The sequence below is a fragment of the Theobroma umbraticum genome, unplaced genomic scaffold (assembly GCF_002168275.2).
Source record: "Theobroma umbraticum cultivar Fairchild unplaced genomic scaffold, ASM216827v3 scaffold_55.0, whole genome shotgun sequence".
In the NCBI taxonomy this organism is placed as follows: Eukaryota; Viridiplantae; Streptophyta; class Magnoliopsida; order Malvales; family Malvaceae; genus Theobroma; species Theobroma umbraticum.
Genome location: NW_018397270.1, coordinates 4032122 through 4052241, shown reverse-complemented (window position 1 = coordinate 4052241; position 20120 = coordinate 4032122). Strand labels below are relative to the sequence as shown.

Genomic DNA, 20120 nt, shown 5'->3' with positions numbered 1-20120 from the left:
AAAAGAGCAACTTGTTCTTGTTTCCTACATTCCTCTTCAATTCAAAGATGATTTGCTAAAGCTTTAAGAGTTATTTCCTTTTTCTTGTACTTTAGACTTCTATTAAAGTCTTTCAATGACGGAAGAAGTTTGTTTATAATGAAGGAAGAAGTTTGTTTATAATGAAGGACACAAGTATAGTTTCATTTATTTTCATCTTATATATATTGCTTAAATTGATTGAGCATTTTTCAATTTCACGTAGTTGTTCAATAACAGAACTTCTATCAACCATTTGATAATGATTAAAGTGATTGATAATAAATTTCTAACTTGTTACATCTTCTGTCATGCACCTGGCATTTAGTTTGTCCCATAATTTTTTTACAGTAGCCTCATTCTAATATGTATCAAATCAACCAAACCATTCAAAATGTGACCCTTGCACATATAATATGCATTGTCCCATTTCTACCTCTCTCTAGTTGTAGCAACAGATTCATTTCCATTCTCTTCTGGTCTTGTTGTTGTCAGCACATACACAACGTTCAATGTTGAAAGTAGGAAATACATCTTTTTCTCTATTCTTAGAAAGTTACCACCATCAAATTGGTGTAATTTCACAAAGTCATAAGTCAATTCTCTTAGTATTCCACTTGCAGCAATCATTGTTAAAATAGAACAAAACCTTAAGATTATCAGAATGTCGAACTGAAAAATATGAAAATGACTTCAAGGCGTGTAACGATGTCTATGTCTTTAAAGTTTTAGTTACCCCCACTAATTATGTGCAAAAGAGTTGTAAGCGATAAACCCTGAGGATACAATGAAGCTTGGTGATTGACTGTGTTTTGATTTAATGAAATCAATTCACTGAATATCCACTAAAAATATATGGCAAGATTACCTAGACTTCTATATTATTTTCTATAGTAAAACAATAGAGTATAAAGTCTCAAAAATATTAAAAAGGAAGGAGAAATTATTGTTTTTTGTTCTGTGTTTTTTTGTTCCAGACGAGAGTTTTATTTATAGGCAATTGTGATAGCTTTCAATAGACACAATTGTGTCTGTTTCAGATAGGTATTGTTTGTTTCTATCTATTTATAATAGAAGTGTTTTGTCTTGTTGCCAACAGTTATTATTTTTTGACAAAATTATAAAAATTATTTTGTTTATGGATCAAATGTCACGGATCTCACATCAATAAAAAATGAAGTGGATCTTAAATATATAAACATAAACTTTTCACCATGTTGAAAGCGTGGGTTGGCTATTTATAAGCTTATTTAAACTTTATTTTCAGAGTTTAAAATTACATGAGGTTGAGCTTAAGTTTTGACATGTGACATCAAGTGCCATTATAATTAATTTCAATGCCATTATAATTAATTTCAAAACCAACTAGGCCTAAAAAGCCCATCCATAATCCATTGCTTGTTAAAATCTAATTATAATGTGCTTATATTCCATTTTATTTAAATGACTTTTTTTTTCTAATTCTCCAATATAAAGTTGTATCTCATATTCATTATTGTTGTAGTACAACAGCAAAAACTTGCACAGTATCCAGCAATTTGGTCAACAAACAAATTTGACAAAGAGTTCCTCAACAACATGATATCAATAATTCACAATTGCAAAGGAATCAAGCCTGGGCGTTGATGCGATGCCAGTGTCGGCAGAGTATGGTTTGCATGAAATACAATTTTGCTAAACATAGAAATATAAACTGTCAAATACAATTAACACTACTGTAAACTAGACTTTCCAAAAGGGAAGTCTACAAGTGGGTGCACTAGACTATGATGGGGTATACTATCAAGCATCTGATACAGCTGGGAAAGGTGGTTATTACACAAAAATTTGTCGGTGAACTATATACAGAGGATATTACAGGGTCAGATCACCTTAATCACATTATCCTAAATGGCTTGGTTATATACTTCTCCATCTATTCCAACTCTTCATCTGATGCCACCTCCTTTTCCAGTTCTAATGCATCAACCTCTGCTCTGCTTGTCAATGGAATCTTGGGGAAAGTCATGCTTGGAAGCATTTACCTCAGCCTTCTCTATTCGTTGCTTCTGCAGTGACAGACCACCAACAAGCTTGGCTGAATCACATTATCTTTAAGAGTGCATAGGCTTAAGGACAAGAAAGCTTCAAAAAGACAAAAGCACGATATGACTTAATGCAAAAGCAAACAGCACTATGGAATAACTCATACTAATGACAAAACTAAAGCAAAAAAGCAATTTGTAGATAAAGAAGTGTATTATATTGCTGTGTGCTTCCTAAAAGCATGCTTCATGCAGTTTCTATGGCAAATTCCATTCGATGGCTGTGTGCGAAAAGCAAGATGGTCCAAAAAGGCCATAGAATACTGGCCCAATTCCAGCAGAAAAAAGATGACTAGTTAACATTGCAATGACACTGATAAACATTCCTGAGACGATAACGCTTCAACAACTAAAAGAATTTGTCATCTTAGAATGAAGTTGATTCCATGAAAGCGAAAAGGGGAATACTCCATTGATGCAGCATTTATTGATAACGAGTTAAAAAGGCAAAGAACAATCATTTAAAGAAAAGGAGAAACAGCATCAATAAAGGTGGTAAACAAGGGACAATAATGAATGGGGAGATCATTGTAATCTGACCAAACATTAAGCAAAAGGAACTTCTGAATTACTGACAACAAAGATGAAAACAGAAGTACAAGTAAACATCCCTGTTGCTTTAGCTGCTGCAGCAGGCTCCAGGTTTTGGACAAGCGGGTAGAGAGTCTCTCCCCCGGCATGTTTCTCACCTGATCTGGTGTTGCATTCGCAAGTGCCAAGCCCAAGGCCCTTGTTGAAATTGACCCACCACGCCTTGCCATGCCTCCTCCACCGCCAGCCTGATCAGTTTTCTGTAATATTTTTCCTGCTTGCAAACATTCATTCAAGACTTGTTCAAGAATAAAAATTTGTACTTAAATTCACTAATCGATAACTAAGAGGCTAATAATAATTGATAATGATTATGTTGGGAGGACAAGCCTAAGACTCAGTTTTAGTTATCAGAAACACAATTTTTTACCTCAACCAAACACAAATTTCCATCATGTTTTCCTAATAATTAAAACAACATATCTTAAATCAACTAAATGAACAGGTGTTGATTGAGTTTGCACTGAATGGGCATGGAAATTGGTTTACCTTATACTCAATAATTAAAAGAATTGTGTGGATACTAACTCAGATACCCCACTAAGCCAACATAAGGATAAAAAATCTTCTATTTGCATGTGATGCTTGGGGAACAAACTTTATGAGCTCCATTATATCTTAATTCTTTGAATAGTCAAGTTTCAAGTCCTACATATTTTCAACCAGAATTAATGGTTTGGCCTCTACCAGTTTGAACTTCCATTACTCCTTTAACAGAAAACTAGAAAGCTTTCTTATCACAATCTTTAGACAAAAATGACATTAATGAGATTTGAATGCGATTTGGAGACTTAAGGTTTCAATTAACAACGGTGTCTATATAGACAAGATTATTGTTAAAGTCGTGATCAATACAAATTTAGAACTCTTGAAAGAAAACATAATTGATATACTTATGTGATTATATACCCAACCTTTATTTTTTATATTAATGATTAAACTAAACATCGATGTCAATTGGCAAATAGAATCAAGGAAATGTTTATTGGTCATAAAACTGTTGACATTTAATATTTTCTTCAAAGAATAATAAAGCTGTGAAAATGGAGCGATGAACTAGAGAAAACAAGAGAAAAAATTTAGAGGAGAAGACCAAATTTCATAACCACTTGTTGGACATTTTCAAATAAAAGATATAATTTCATATCAAAAATAGAAGAAAAATTGTGACGGTTGAAAATTAAAACCAAAAGAAGGGTTATGTTTATTGAAAATAAAAATAAATAAAATAAATATAAAAAAAGAGTCACATCTTTTAGAAAAGACCACCAGGAGTAACTCTTTTGAAACAGACACAAACAGTGTCTATTGAGAATAGACATCTATGCCTATAAAAGAGGATCTTCTTTATCCAACGTACATCAGAAAACTGTAATATCTCTCTTTCTTCTTCCTCATACATCTTCGAAGTTTTTTTCTATACTATTTTCTTATAAAAAAGTATTATAGAAGTTTGATAATCTTGTTATTCTCCAATGAGTGCTCAGTGGATTGATTTCGTCAATGCAAAATGCCATCAATCACTGGGCTTAATTATATCTTTGAGATTTATATACCGGTAACTCTTCTACACACTATAAGTGATGACGAATAAAACCTTAAAAACAGTAGCATTGATACACGCCTTGAAACCAATTTCTAAGTTTTTCAATTTGGTATTCTAACAATCTTAAGGTTTTATTTTCATTCCAACAATGGCTGCTGCAAGTGGAACACTATGAGAATTGGCTTCTAACTTTCTAAAATTAGATGGATTTGATGGTGGTAACTTTCTAGGATGGCAGAAGAAGATGCATTTCCTATTATCAACCTTGAAAGTTGTCTATGTTTTGATAACACCTAGACTAGAAGAAATAGAAAATGAGTCTGTTGCTACAACAAGAGAGAAAGGCAAAAATGGGACAATGCCGATTATATGTACAAAGGTCACATCTTGAATGGTTTGGCTGATGGCTTATTCGACACATACAAGAACAAGGCTATTGCAAAAGAATTATGAGACAAATTGGAAACCAGGTACATGACAGAAGATGCAACAAGTAAGAAATTTCTTGTTAGTCACTTTATTAATTATCAAATGGTCGATGAGCATTTTGTTATAGAACAATTATGGAAAATTCAAAAAATGCTTAATCAATTTAAATAATATAAAATAAAAATGGATGAAACTATACTTGTATCCTCTATTATAGACAAATTTCCTACATCATAGAAAGACTTTAAATGAAGTCTGAAAGATAAAAAGGAAGAAATAACTCTTGAGGCTTTGGCAAATCATCTTCGAATTGAAGATGAATACAGGAAATAAGTACAAGTTCTTGTTTTTGGTGAAGCCAAAATACATGTTATGGAGGAAGGACAGACCACTAAACCTATCAAAAAAAAGTTCAAACAGATTTCTAATAGTCTGAAATTCAAAAGAAAGAACAAAAGCACATGCTTCCATTGTGGAAAACTAGGACATTTCAAAAGGGAATGTCAATTGTTGAAGAAGAAAATTACTTCTTCAAATGGTGCTGCTTTTGAAAATTTTGTAGCTATGATTTCTGAAATCAAAAAGTTTGTGATTGCACTTTAGTGATCAACAATTGCACTGCATTCTTTTGTAACACTTTTGGATATTTAACAGCCTTTTTCTTTCCCTCATTTTCTATGGATTTATCTAGTTCTTTCTCAACTAGCACTTGTTTGTAAGTACGATTCTACCTCCTAGACTTGACTACATGCCTTGACTACATGCCTCTGGCCGTCATCCACAATGATTTGGTTTTAGCTATCCGTTTTCTTCACATTAACTATTTTCCTTGCCAGTAACAGACCATCACCTTTAACAATAGGCATATACATTTCTCCTTCAGATCTATATGTCACAAAACCACAATTAGATCTTTTCTTCCAACCTCTGTTCGGAACGAAGACATCCGCAATAACCTCAAACTGGTCAAAAGCTTCTTTTATGTCTACCCATGATGTACCTATCAGAATATTACCTATAAACACTGAACAAAGACTGTCTCCACCTTTGCAACTTAGAATTCCCATGAAACCTTGAGCCCTAAAAACCTTGCCGTCCATTACTCACTGTTGATCCATCTCCTCCATTCCTACTAGCAAAAATCTCTCTTTATTTCTCTCACCTTTTCTCTTATCATTGTTTTTACAAAGTTCCAGTTTTGTGTTCTAGCTAACATAATATTATCAAATTTTTACTTGTTTAGCACTCAAACATTAATTTGGCTTGGTAGTTGATGCATTATTCCATGTTTAAAGATGAAGGTTTGAATAGCTTTTTTCCCAAATTGGAAACAAAATTACTTGTTTAATTCTATTTTTTCGTTCTTCTCTATCTGACTCAGTCATAGCCACCCTTGTTCTTCTCTGTTTTTTCCTAAAAACTTGTCGTTGATTTCTCATGCAAGTACATGTATCCTTAACAAGTAATATAGTAGAAAGTAGAATTCATTTCCATAGAGAATTGAATTAATTCTTAATGTTAACTATTAAAATTAACACACTTTAATCTTATTCAAACAAACTAATTGTTAATAAGAAAAATTAAAACTAATAATTAAAACTAATTTAAAATCTATAAGCAAAATTACTTTGTTAAATTCGATTGACTACCAGACCTAAGATTATATTATCTCTCTATATTTTATCTGATTATTTTTTTTTCTCTTTAACTTAGTTTAATAGATTAAGTTGTTAACATATAGTCCTAATTTATTTACAAGTCTCTGTCAAGTTTCTCATAAAAATATCTTTCCTAATTAACTTACTATATACTTATGCAAATTAAATTGAAGAAAGATTTATTAAGTTCGTGCTCTAATTTTGGCTACGTATAGCTTCTAGGTGTATATCTACCCTATGTACAAATCAAACTACTTAATCAACTAAGTATATTTTGAATGTATAAATCAAACCACTTAATCAACTAAGTATATTGAAGAACAACTAAAAAAAGAGAGTTTTAAATCCAAGAAAACAAAAAAAAAACACCAAAAAACTTTCCATACAGTCCGTCAGGATGATCCATAGATGCTTTGATATCATGTTGACATTTAATATTTTCTTCTAAGAATAATAAAGCTGTAAAAATGGAGGGATGAACCAGAGAAAACAAGAGCAAAAATAAAAAAAAAAAATTAAGGAAGAAGACTAAATTTCATAACGGTAATATGCCAATTTACAAAGACAAAACGACATCGTAGTGCATAGAAAACTACCAAAATTTGTGTTGGTCTCCCATGCTCAACAAACCAGTGGCTCAAAGCCATAATGGCATTCACAATGTCAATGCCCAAAAAGAAAAAAGTGGCATTCACCCAAAAGACACGTGACAGGCACATGCCTTGCCACTTTACCAAATGGGTCTCCTCCTCAACATAAACATCATTGGATTAGTGACCCAATAGTTGTATAAACGAGAAACGAGTGCATGCTTTTATCAAAGAAAAAGTGGGGCAAAACAAGAAAATTTGTAGCATCACCATCCAGTTTTGCTTCTGGTCCAAGGAGTAGGTAAACTGTCATAAACCCTTGATGTTGACAGAAGGGTCCGGGGTTCTCCCTTTTGGGTGCATAATGTATCAGTTTGGGTTCCAGTTGTTTGCTGGTAGGGGCGGAGCATCCCATTGTGATCGGGCCGTCGTTTTTTCCAAATTTTTAAAATTTTTTAAATATTATATATATTTTTTAATGATTTTTTTTTCAAATAATATTTTATTAAACCCTAAATACAACTAAAAAATAATAAAATGATTTAATGATGAGAGCTACAATCTTTTAAAAATTTTTAATTTTTTTATTCACTGTATATATTCTTTCAACCATTTGATGAAATTAGAGAAATGTTAGCTTATTGCTAATTATTATATAAATTCTAACCTAATATGCTAAACTAATCAAATTTAAAAAAATAAAAGTTAGTCTAATAACTCAGATTCATTAAATCGTAATATAAATTTAAATTTTTTATAACATATTCTATATCAATAATTTATCATAACATATTATATGTTAATTAACTCTTTTTATAACATACACTTTTTCTATTTAGTCCCCTTTGAAAATATATACTCTAACTCCACCCTTGTTTGCTGGCCTCATTTCCCTTTAATCTAACAAATTGTCATGTACTCAAAAAAGAGAACAAAGAGTAGGGGCTGCATTTTCATGCTTTCCTCTACGTGTATGTTACCCTTAGATAAAGCCACAAACAATGTTCATGAAATGAAAAGGATTTTCCCACAATGAAATGTCAACAGCAAGGGCTGTGTGTAGCCTGGAAGGATGGATATGGACATGGAATTTTGAAGTGGCATTGATCTCAATCTCACACGTTGCTTCTGCATGTGCAGCCATTGCTTTCTTTGGGGGGCCTTAACAGTAGTAGTGAAAATAAACGTGACTGATATTATCAATATTCCAATTTTTAAGAAAAAGTGTAGACTCCTGTACATTTCACCTAATAATTTTTAATTATAAGTTGTATTTTAATTTATCAAATAAACGTCTATTGTAATATAAATAAAAAATTGAAATGATTTGACTGTAAAACAAGAAAGATATTAAAAATGATTGACATTCAAGCTGCTTCTGTTTATTATTTCTATATCATTTATAATGTTTATCAGTTGTTAAATTGTTCGATTGTTGAACAAAATAACATTATTCATGAAGGGATTCAAAAGGTATAAATAAAGAGAAAATCCTCACTTCGGCGAGTTTAACTCATGTGCTTCAGTTGCTTTCAATCCCAGTAATGCTTCAAAGTAGATCATTTTAAGGTGAACAGTGGTAATACTGCTCATTTATTAGTTAAGCTAAACCCAGCAAAGTTTCTTTGAACAAAAATTGTTCATATTGTTGACCCAACTCAATCTAGCTAGCTCATTTGATAGGAACTCTCTGGCTGCAAGTTTGATTCTTTCCAAGGTTTTGGTTCCACACTGTCTTTGAGTCTTTGTAAGTTTCCCAATTTTGTTTTCCGTTCTTTTCCATATTGGTTTCAAAGGTCAAAAAACGAAGGCAATTATTTAGCTAGTGATGTGAAGTCTTTGCCTCTACTCGACCCTCCATGAATAGGAAGTTTAACCAATGAGTTTCTTTCCATTAAATTATCCTAAAGTGGAAACTTTGAGGACCCTTAAGCAAAAACAAATAACCCATTATTTAGAAGGCAAAAGACAGATTTATGTGCTCTTAACTTGCTCAATATGGATTCCGATCGAACCAAAACTGCTAAAAGTAGCCTCTTTTTGGCATACAAATGAACTTTCTAAGGAAGCTTCGTTCTGAATGCGAGAGGGATTGATCTTTGGTGCAAATCTTCACATCTGATGGGCTTGTTAAACCTTGTTTAGGTCCCTTGATATAGGCCAAAGAGAGCCTATAAGAAACAAGTTGCCATTACTTTTAAGAGTTACTCAAAGTCTAATCGAAGTTTAAGAGTAAAAAATTTAACTGCTATATACGCTAGTTTTCACCTTTGTGTATGGAGCTACATTCTGCACTATTTAGTTAATACCAATCACTAAATTCTGAGTAAATAAAGAAGGATTTGTCCTTTACGAAGATATCGAGGTGCTATTGCAAGTTGTACAGTTTAAGAAGGCAAAACCTTTTGTTTTTCCAAGGTCTCGTAACAGTTCCATGGCTTGTTATTACTTGTTAGTCCTGCTTATCCTTAATGTCTCCGGTACACCTGTGGAAGTTCATGGCAAACTCTCATCAAACTAGTACAGCTCCACTTGCCCTGAAGTATTGTCTATTGTTGAAGCACGAGTAAGAGCTACCGTATAGAAGGAACTCTCATGGCGGCATCTATGCTCAGGTTGCATTTCCGTGACTGCTTTGTTAATGTGAGTATGGTTTCACTTTCATAAGTTTGGTTTTGTTCTAGGCTCGTGCCGTTTTAATCAATTAATAGTGAGTTTGAAAAACGAAAATTGGGCAGGGCTGCAATGGATCGATTCCGTTGGATGATAATGCCACCTTTATACGTGAGAAGAGTAGTGCAGCACCTAACAATAAATCTGTCAGGAGATTTGATGTGGTTGATGACATTAAAGCTAAAGTAGAGAAAGCATGCCCTGGAGTGGTATCCTGTGCTGATATTCTTGCCATTGCAGCTCGTGATTCAACTGTCATGGGAAGTCCAACAATTAAGTCTATCTAACAAAGCACAAACCTTATCAGCAAGTTACTAATTTCTTGTTACAGTCTAGGCAGTTGGCTCGGTTGGGTAGCAGTTGTTTCATCATCTGTATTAATGCCTTGATATGATTCGCAGTTAATGGGGTTCTTCAATGAAAGCTAAGTTAGGAAGAAGGGATTCTAACACTGCTAGCAGGGCCGCTGCAGACAACTCAATTCCTGGACCCAATTTCAATATAAGTGCTCTCGTATCAAGCTTCGCTACTCAAGGACTCTCCTTAAAAGACTTGGTGGCTCTTTCAGGTAATGAGAATCTAAGTTAGCGTATTTAATAAACAATACAAACATGATGGTTACATTCTCTCATTTGTGTACCACAGGGATGTTGTATGTTGACAGAAAACCAGATGACCAATCCTTTTCTTTGATCAATCATGTAATTTAAAACATGCCACCTAAATTAATGGCTCATCTTTGAATGGCAGGTTCACACACTATTGGCCTGGCCAGGTGCACATCATTTCGAACACACATCTATAATGACTCGAACATCGATGCCTCATTGACCATGTCCTTGCAACGCAAATGCCCAAAAAATGGCAAGGATGATGTGTATCAACCCCTTGATTTTGGAACTCCTACTTATTTTGATAATCTGTACTTCAAGAACTTGTTGAAGATGAAGGGTCTCCTCCGTTCTGGCCAGGAGCTCTTTAGTGGCACTTCTGCTGATTTATCTGGTAAAAAAGTATGCTGCATATGATTCTGCATTCTTCAAGGCCTTTGCTATATCTATGATCAAAATGGGCAACATCAAGCCTCTCACAGGAAGCACTGGAGAGATCAGGAGCAACTGCAGAGTAGTCAATTTAATAGTAACTGTTGGAAAAGCTACTTTACGATCAAATGATCATAAACAGTGAAAATATTACGTTTTAGTTTTCCTGATTGCTTAGAGCCTTGAATTATGTGAGTATGATTATGATTACCAAAAAACTGTGAGAAAGTAAACAACAGTTTCACCAACTACAGTGAAGGGGCTGCATCAGTCTTGACGGTGCAATTAAGTTTCTTTTGTTTATGGGTACGAAGGCGCCATGAACTCTGAAGGAACCCCCTGGCTTTGAGCGGAAGCTCTTGAAGGAAAAAACCATCACAACAAACTAAAGGCAATAAACAAAAGCAACTTGCTAACCTACGTTACCTTCTTGTAATCCTTCCACCTTCCCATTTTTCTGCAACATCCAAACCTGCACGCGTTAAACACTATAAAAGGACATGATCAGATTTCCAATCAGTAATAATTGTGCTTTGCAAGTAGCAAGAAATCACCAGACACAAGTGTTTCCGATGGCTTGTTATCATTTACTGTTTCTTATCCTGATCGCTGCTGTCGCTTCATTTCAGGCAAACTGCCAACTCTCCCCTGGTTACTACTCATCCACTTGCCCTCAAGCATTGCCTATTGTTAAGGCAGGAATTGCAGCTGCTATAAAGAATGAAACGCGCGTAGGGGCATCCTTGCTCAGATTACACTTTCATGACTGTTTTGTTAATGTGAGTATAGGTTCTAATTTCTCTGATAATTCATGCTGCTCCTGTGCTGCTACTGAATTAACTGAAGTGAATTTTCATAATGGTCACTAGGGCTGCGATGGATCAGTGTTATTAGATGATAATGCCACATTTATAGGTGAGAAAACTGCAGTTCCTAACAATAACTCTGCTAGAGGATTCAACGTGATTGATGACATCAAGGCTCGAGTGGAGAAAGCATGCCCCGGAGTGGTGTCCTGTGCTGATATTCTTGCTCTAGCAGCTCGTGATTCGGTTGTTCAGGTAAGCGCCACATCATACACCAATCCATATTACCAATCCATCACGGTATATTTTCTTGGGATGATAATTTTCTGGTGTTTGCAGTTGGGGGGTCCCTCATGGAAGGTAAGGTTGGGAAGACGGGATTCTACCACTGCTAGCAGAAGTGCAGCAAATACCTCCATCCCCCCACCAACCTCTAATCTAAGTGCTCTTATTTCAAGCTTTGCTGCTCAGGGTCTCTCCATAAAAGACTTAGTAGCACTTTCTGGTAATCCATTACTCATAGGAATGTCATTTAGACCACGGTTATCATTCATTTTTCTTCTTAACATGTAATGGTTCATTTGCAGGTTCACACACCATTGGCCTGGCCCGGTGCACATCATTTCGACCACACATCTACAATGACTCCAACATAGACCCTTCCTTCGCCAACTCGTTGCGGCGTACTTGCCCAAGAAGTGGAAATGATAGTGTGCTCGCCCCCCTTGATCGTCAAACACCAACCCATTTTGATAACTTATATTACAAGAATCTGTTGAGCAAGACGGGTCTACTTCGTTCAGATCAAGAGCTCTTCAATAGAAGTTCTACTACTAATCTTTTGGTTAAAAGCTATGTTGCCAACACCTCATTATTTTTCCAGGAATTTGTCAAGTCTATGATCAAAATGGGGAACATCAAGCCTCTCACGGGAAGTGCTGGGGAAATCAGGATCAATTGCAGAAAAGCAAACTGAAACTTGTTTCTCATACTTAACAATAAGAAATTACAAAATGTCTAAGAGAGTCTGTATGTTGATCTTTAGATCAACTCTGTCCGTTTAAAATGTTTGGAGTGAGTTTGTTTATGCAATTCAATCTTGTCCCTTGCTTTCACTCTTTTGAATAAATTTGTACTTTTTCATGGAAGGTGACAAAGAAAGAAGAAATTTATGCAAATAATTGAAGTTTGCTTAAAATTAGCTCCAGCAACATTCCTTTAGTCCTCTACCATTAACATATTGGAAAGAAATGAATAAACTAGGCTTATTTAGACCCAATATGGGGTAAAAAGTTTCTTTCAGTCGGCTCCATCCCCTCAACCAATACCAGTCATATCCAAGCCTTTTCAATGCCAAGGCAAAGGGATTGCTGCATAGCCTGCATTATTGGTAGTACAAGAGCAAAAGCTTGTACAGTATCCAGCAGTACAAACAGATTTGACAAGAAGTTCCACCATAACATGATATCAATAATTCACAATTGCAGAGGAGACAACCCCATGTGTTGATGCCAGTGTCGGCAGAGTATGGTTTGTATGAAATACAATTTTGCTAAACATAGAAATATAAACAGTCAAATACAACTAACACTACTGGAAACTAGATTTTCCAATAGGGAAGACAAGAAGTGGGTACACTAGACTATGATGGGGAATACTATCAAGCATCCGATACCGCTGGGTAAGGTGGTTATTACACCAAAATTTGTCGGTAAACTATATACAGAGGATATTACAGGGTTAGAACACTTTAATCAAATTATCCTAAATGACTTGGTTATATACTTTTCCATCTATTCCAACTCTTCATCGGATGCCACCTCCTCTTCCAGTTCAAATGCATCAACCTCTGCAAAGTAAGCTCTCTGCCTGTCAATGAAATCTTGGGGCAAGTCATTCTTGGAAGCATTTACCTTAGCCTTCTCTATTCGTTTTTTCTGCGGTGACATCATAGACCACCAATAAGCTTGGCTTAATCACATTATCTTTAAGGACACATATGCTTATGGGCGGAAAAAGGTTTCAAAGAGACAAAAGCACAATATGACTTGATGCAAAAGCAAAGAGCACTATATAATAACTCATCCTATTGATAAAACTAAAGCAAAAAAGCAATTTGCAGATTAAAAACGTGGTACGATATTGCTGTTTGCTTCCTAAAAGCATGCTTCATCCAGTTTCTAAGGCAAATTCCATTCTACAGCCGTGTGCAAAAAGGAAGATGGTCTAAAAACACCATAGAATACTGGCCCAATTCCAGTAGAAAAAAGATGACAAGTTAACATTGCGCAGACTAATAAACATTCCTGACAAGATAACGCTTTAACAACTAAAAGAATTTAGTCAACTTAGAGTGAAATTGATTCCATGAAGTGAAAAGGGGAATACTCCATTGATGCAGCATGTATTAATAACGAGTTAAAAGGCAAAGAACAATCATTTAAAGAAGCCGAGTATGCTCTAGGACGGAAGGATTCGAGCCCCCCAATAGTGGGACCCAACTGCCAGTAATTTAGAGTTAACAACTGTTGATGCTAAAAATGTGGCCTGAAATTCCCAACTTGGCACAATAGAAGCAGCCATGAAAAGGGAAAGCAGTTACAGATATGCATCATTGATCAACACTTTTAACCAAATTATGGTGTTTCATATACAAATCTGAAATCTTTAAAAGATCGAGAGTTCTTTAAAAGATTACAAAAACTGTCTTAATGATGACCCAAAAATCCCAAACAAAAGATGAATAGCAGGATTATCCATTCAATACAAATAAAATTAAGAAACTAGGAGAGTTTTGAAACAAACCGTTTTACGTGGCAATGGGCATGATTTGGAGAGACCGATATCACCATGTCCATCCTTTTTTTCACTATAGTAAAGACAAGGAGAAACAGCGTTAATAAAGGTGGTAAACAAGGGAAAATAATGAATGGGGAGATCATTGTAATCTGAGCAAACATTAAGCAAAAAGCTCTTCTGAATTAGTGATAACAGAGAACAAGTATAGTAGTGAATATTGAAAACAGAAGTACAAAAAGAAACCAAGTAAAGTAAGATTAAAAATTTGAATAGACAAGATCATAATTTTCAATACTTAAATATGACATGCTATCACGACATACAATATTTCAAAGACCTTAAGCTTTGATGTCCCAAGTTTTGTGTTCAAAAGTCATTTTCTGAGTGTTTAAAAAAAACTTGGCTTAGAAAATATCATGACTTTAATTGGAAACTGATGTAAAAAAAAAAAGAGGCCTGTAAACAAAACTGTTTTAAAAGGGAAGAACTATCTTTTGGTCTAATCAGCCACCATCTCCTTGAAAACTCATTTTATGAAAGAAAAGGAAGATAAATGAAATTGGATACAAAAGGAGCACTAGGTTAACTAATTTAGCAATTATTTTAGGCCTTTTTCTTTCTGCTGTCTAATATCAAAACATACATTCAAGTTTCTTTAAATACCCAAAAAGCCCAAACATGCACACACCTGAGGAAATTTGATACATTTGATTGATCAAATTTTTGAAGTCCTTACCGTAGAGTTGTCACTTAGAACCTCATCATCTACAGAGTTGGGAGTGAATGCTGAACATCACTCCCATCCTTTATCTAATGTATATAACTACTTACAACAACGGAAAACACCATTTTGACTGCATCATGACTACCATACCATGACATTGATAATCAATTTACTTCTTCTTTCAAACACGTTAAGTATCCTTAGCCTTCTAAAGTAATCAAAAGACTAATTGTTATCCAAGGAACAAATACCAAACCAACAAGAAACACACAAACTGATTGGAAGAAAACCACCTTAAGTCCGGCATCCTCGTTTCAAGAGACCAACTCAAAGGCTCAGCAATTTCCTTCCCTTTACTCTTCCTTTTATCTGCAGTATTTCTCCTGCTGTAAACCGTGCAAGGCTCAAAAGCCACAGAATCAGCAGTACCTAAAATCAGAACCATAATGTACAATAAATTAGACCCAAAATACATGCTCAATCCAGAAATCAAAGGACCAAAAAAATGGTTGAGGAAACACAGATTACCAACTTCATATAATTTCCACACCATAGAGTGTATTTCAATTATGATACCTAAACAATTGAGTAGTTCCATAGCTTGAAAAAACATTGATCGGATTTGCACCATTACTATCTAGTGTCTAGACAACCATATTCAATCAATGCTCTAGAGGTTGCATTGAAAATGAAGTAAAGAAATCATTCAGCGAAACTACTAGAAACAGAATTAACAAAATTTAACATTAACTCAAATTCATAGAAATATTGTAGAAGAAATTCTATATAGCTTGAACTGAGAATAAAGTTAAAACCCAAATTGAAGAAATAAAAACCCTAGACAACCCAGAACACCGAAAACAAAACCCCTACTAAGAAATCTAATCAAAACCCAGAAAAAAAGAGTCCAAAAACCCATCAAATTACCCGAAACAGAAGGCATTTTGTGCAACGGAGACAGCATGGGGCTAAGGTTTGCCTTGTTACTCTGACTTTTCCCCTTCTTCTTCTCCTTCTTCTTCCTTTTCTTGTTACTGTCATTCTCATTGGTGGTGGACTCAACGGCAGTAAACTTGGAGTTAGAATTAATATCACTATTGGGTTTGATGAGAGGAGATTTGAGATCCAAAGCGAGTGAAGATTTGGTTGGGGGTTTGATTAAAGAAGAAGAAGAAGACTGTGAAGAAGGCAAAGATGCAGGGATTAAATTGGTGACCTCAGTGAAGGGTCTTCTTTTGCTGGCTTTGCTTCTCGGTTTTGTTGTCGATGGTTTTGTTTCTTCCATATTTTCTGTTTGTTTCTTGAGAATTCTGAGCTTTTGAGAGTGCCAAGTGAGGAGGAAGCTGGTTTTGGTGGTTGGCGGGAAAATCCTGGTTTTCCTCTTCCTTTTATATGTACCTCTATTGGGCCATGAAAATGGACGAATCTAGAAATGGAGGGAATTGACGGGAAATTGGGTCAGCCCAAGATTTAATAAATGGGCTACAAATTGTTCTAATTCATATTATTGGGCTTGATCCAATAAAAGGTCTACAAAGCCCAAGTGTATAAATTGTTTTCTAATTATTCTTCTGTTTTTAAATATTTGTCTTTTTTATTTCTATGTAAATTAAGAGAAAAAATTTTAGTCTTGATGTATTTTATATTGAAATTTGAAAAAAATTATACAATACAAATGTTTAATAATTTTCATATAAATAGTAAAAAAAATTATGAAAAATAAATTTATAGTATAAAAAAGTAAAAATATTTAACTATCTAAAAAAGAAAAAAACGATTTAATATTGTGATATGTAAAAATAAAATAAATAACCAAAAGGGACAGAGAGAGTATGCGGTTCGATATTAGCAAGACGGATAAGGAAGAAAAATAAATATTCTCATCTATAATGTTATAAATTAAGGTAAAAATTGATCGATAATTTTATCTTTAAGCGAGAAATATTTATCATAGATAAATTTCTCCGACGCTCTTTGTTGTTATCTCGTTGTTTGATAATAAAAGCCTTTTTTTCACAACACTTTAAGCAATTTTAAATTCAAATATTATATATTACTCTTCGTCAACATTAATCTTGAAATTACTTTAAATTTACACTGAGTTTATATCATTTTTTAAAACAGAAAAATTTATTAAAAATACATTTCCTCAATACCCTTTTTCGTCTTCTCTCATTATTTGATAATAAAAAAAAATTTTAAAATATTTTAAATAATTTTGAATTCAAATATTACAACTAACTCTTTGTTAAATAGAGTAATCAATCTATCCTAAACTTTATATAAAAGCAGAACCTTTTTAAAAGAAATTGACACCTATTTATAACTTTTTGCTTTATAAATTTGCCTTTGTAGTGTAAGAAACCATAAAACATCGAAAGAAAAATATTTCCGTGGAAAGAATAACAATTCTCATTCAAATTAAAAATGAATATCACTGGTAAAAAGTATTTATATACAAGAAAATAAGAGGAAAAGTAAAGCTTTTATAAAAGGAGGAAAAATAAATTGACCAAAAAAAACTCCCAACAACCAACAAACTTTTCACCTATAGTAAAATTGTAAAAATAAAATAAAATAATACAATACATGCTTCTATTTACTAGAAGTCATGTGAGTTTCACGCATCTACTTCTTTTTATTTAGTTTCATAAACCAAGTCTTTATTTTTTACTTCTAGACACTATATCTATTGCCTTCATTTAGATTGATACTCCCCCTATAGATGAATGTTCATGGTGGAGCATGAATGCCATGAACATTCATGGTGGAGCATGAATGCTTTTGTTAACAAATCTGCAATTTGTGACTCAGTAGAAATATACATGGGTTCAATCAATCATTCCAACACCTTTTCCTTGATAAAATGACAATCCATTTCCATATGTTTTATGCACTCATGAAACATTGGATTGTAACTTATATGAATTGCAGATTGGTTATCACAATAAAGTTTGACTGCTGCATTTTGTTTAATCCCTAAATCAGATAATAAGTAATTTAGCCATATAATTTCACAGCAACTAGTAACCATTGACTTGTACTCAACCTCAATTGAGCTACAAGCAACCACTGATTGCCTTTTGGATTTCCAACTAATTAATGAATCTATTAAAAACATGCAATACCTTGTAATTGATTTCTTGTATCAGCACAACCAGCCCTATCATTGTCTGAATAAATTGATATGCTTAAATTTGAATCTTCCTTCATGAGTATCCCTTGTCTTGGAGCTGACTTAAGATACTTCAACACTCTATAAACTACATACATATGTCCTTGCTTTGGTTTTTCCATAAACTAGGACAAAACCTAAAAAGTATAGGAAATATCAAGTTTTCTGAAATGTTAAGTATAATAGTTTGCCTACCAGCTGCCTATATCTTGTTGGATTATCAACCTCTTTTCCATCAACATCCTTTCTAAGCTTATGACTATAGTCTATGGGAGTAGTGACTGGTTTAATACCAAGCATGTCATATTCATCTAAAAGATCTAGGGTACATTTTTTCTGACAAATATAAATGCCTTCTGAAGCCCTAGCAATCTCGAGTCCTAAGAAATACTTCATTATTCCTAGTCTCTCACCTTGAATTATGAACTTAGATAATTTCTAACTTGATCTGTCAATTGAGCATTATTATTGGCAATTATTGCTAGGATTCGACTTCATACTCAAATATGAAAATAATTAATAAATTAAATATAATGTAATAGAATAATAAACTAGCATTTAATCAGAGAAACAAAGAATCTTATAGAACCAATATTTATGTTTTTTATGTAAATTTAATTAATTATGAACATTTATAAGTTTAAAAGTTACATACCTTGTTCTAGATATTGTAATTAATAGCTAATTAAATCAATATCTTTGCTTTTTCACCTTTATGATATGTCAAATCTTCAGCCGCCCAAGTGTTGGGCCTTTAACAGTAATCTACACAGTGACCAAATAAGACCTTATCAAAGGTGAGATTTTTTACTTGTGTTAGTAAATTTTGTTTATAAAATAAAAAGACCAAAAATCCTTACCGAATCTTATTTTTGTCAAACAAAGAAAACTACTTTTTCTTTTCTTATTTTATGAAATGATTGAGAAGTGGCTAGGAGTTTAGAGTTTTAGTTTGCTAACATAACATATTTATATAGCTAAACTAAGTTGTAACCCTAGATACAACAGTTGTATTTTAATTTAATTAACTCTTTATGACTTAATTAATTTTTCACTTTATTTTGGTCTTTTCAATTAAGTCTAACTTAATTAATTATCCTTCTTTAATCCCAATCATTTCACTTAATATGTGTGACCCATTAGACTTATAACATGCTGGCAATAAATATAAATCTTAATGAAATATCAATTTGATAATTGATTTATATTTATAGATCATGAACAATATCTAGCAATATATTATGACCACTAAAATGTTAGAGAGTCAATTAAAGAATTTAACAAAAGCCCTTCAGGGATAAGCCTCTCAGTGCAATATGATCCTTTCATCAAATATTTCGGATATGTCATATAACGTGACTCAGTGTCTACTTATAACATTTCATATTAGTTATCATAATTCATGACTAATCTTATAAATTTAGGAAACCAACTTTCCTCAAATTCATCATGTTTTGGCTAAAAACTTTATACAAGTTAATCAATAATTGAGAACAAGTAAGATACATCCTCTCATATCATTTAGGGTGATGAGTCCTCTCTTGACTACTCATTCACCTTCGTATGCTTTATGGCATATCTAAAAACACCCTATTTAAGCATCTAGTTACCTATAGACTTGTAGAGATAAAATCAAAGCATGTCATTCCTCATACAAGATGACATAATGTCTTAAGTTTATGGACTAGTTGCACAACTATCACACAAGATATATTCCATAAACACTTGAGTGAAATATCAAATGGAGTTCTCATAATGAGTCATATTCAGTGAATTTGTCTTTTAACAAACACTTACATGTTATCCTCAAGTATCTCATATACTTCAATCTATGACATCGATTTCTTACTTCCTAAGTATAAAGGTTTAACATGTACCAGTATTTGAGTATTGTCAATACCTTGTCTTGATAATACAATGACCATGAACGATTTTAGGAATATGGCTTTAATGTATAGTAATCTCATAATTGTAACAACTTTAC

The 20120-nt window shown here is 33.5% G+C and overlaps 2 protein-coding genes, 1 long non-coding RNA gene and 1 pseudogene across 4 annotated transcripts; 2 read left to right on the top strand and 2 right to left on the bottom strand.

The window, feature by feature from the left end:
• Positions 1–1699: 1699 nt before the first annotated feature.
• LOC110426174 (uncharacterized) lies at positions 1700–3132 on the bottom strand. The gene is made up of 2 exons (XR_002446110.1): positions 2792–3132; positions 1700–2066 (listed from the first exon to the last, which is right to left on the bottom strand). It is a non-coding gene; the product is annotated as an uncharacterized LOC110426174 (long non-coding RNA).
• Positions 3133–9266: 6134 nt separating this feature from the next.
• Positions 9267–10784, top strand: LOC110426158 (peroxidase P7-like; annotated as a pseudogene). Its single transcript, XR_016351893.1, has 4 exons — positions 9267–9559; positions 9655–9866; positions 9991–10157; positions 10340–10784. The product of XR_016351893.1 is annotated as a peroxidase P7-like (transcript).
• Positions 10785–10979: 195 nt separating this feature from the next.
• Positions 10980–12581, top strand: LOC110426157 (peroxidase P7-like). The gene is made up of 4 exons (XM_021441295.2): positions 10980–11411; positions 11502–11693; positions 11778–11943; positions 12026–12581. Exons 1-4 carry the CDS (start codon positions 11133–11135, stop codon positions 12412–12414), a joined length of 1026 nt encoding a protein of 341 aa, XP_021296970.1. The 5' UTR covers positions 10980–11132; the 3' UTR covers positions 12415–12581.
• A 360-nt stretch (positions 12582–12941) lies between these two features.
• LOC110426307 (uncharacterized) lies at positions 12942–16309 on the bottom strand. Its single transcript, XM_021441508.2, has 4 exons — positions 15889–16309; positions 15255–15390; positions 14244–14307; positions 12942–13375 (listed from the first exon to the last, which is right to left on the bottom strand). The coding sequence occupies exons 1-4, from the start codon at positions 16244–16246 to the stop codon at positions 13232–13234; spliced, it is 702 nt and encodes a 233-aa protein (XP_021297183.1). The 5' UTR covers positions 16247–16309; the 3' UTR covers positions 12942–13231.
• Between the last annotated feature and the right edge of the window lie 3811 nt (positions 16310–20120).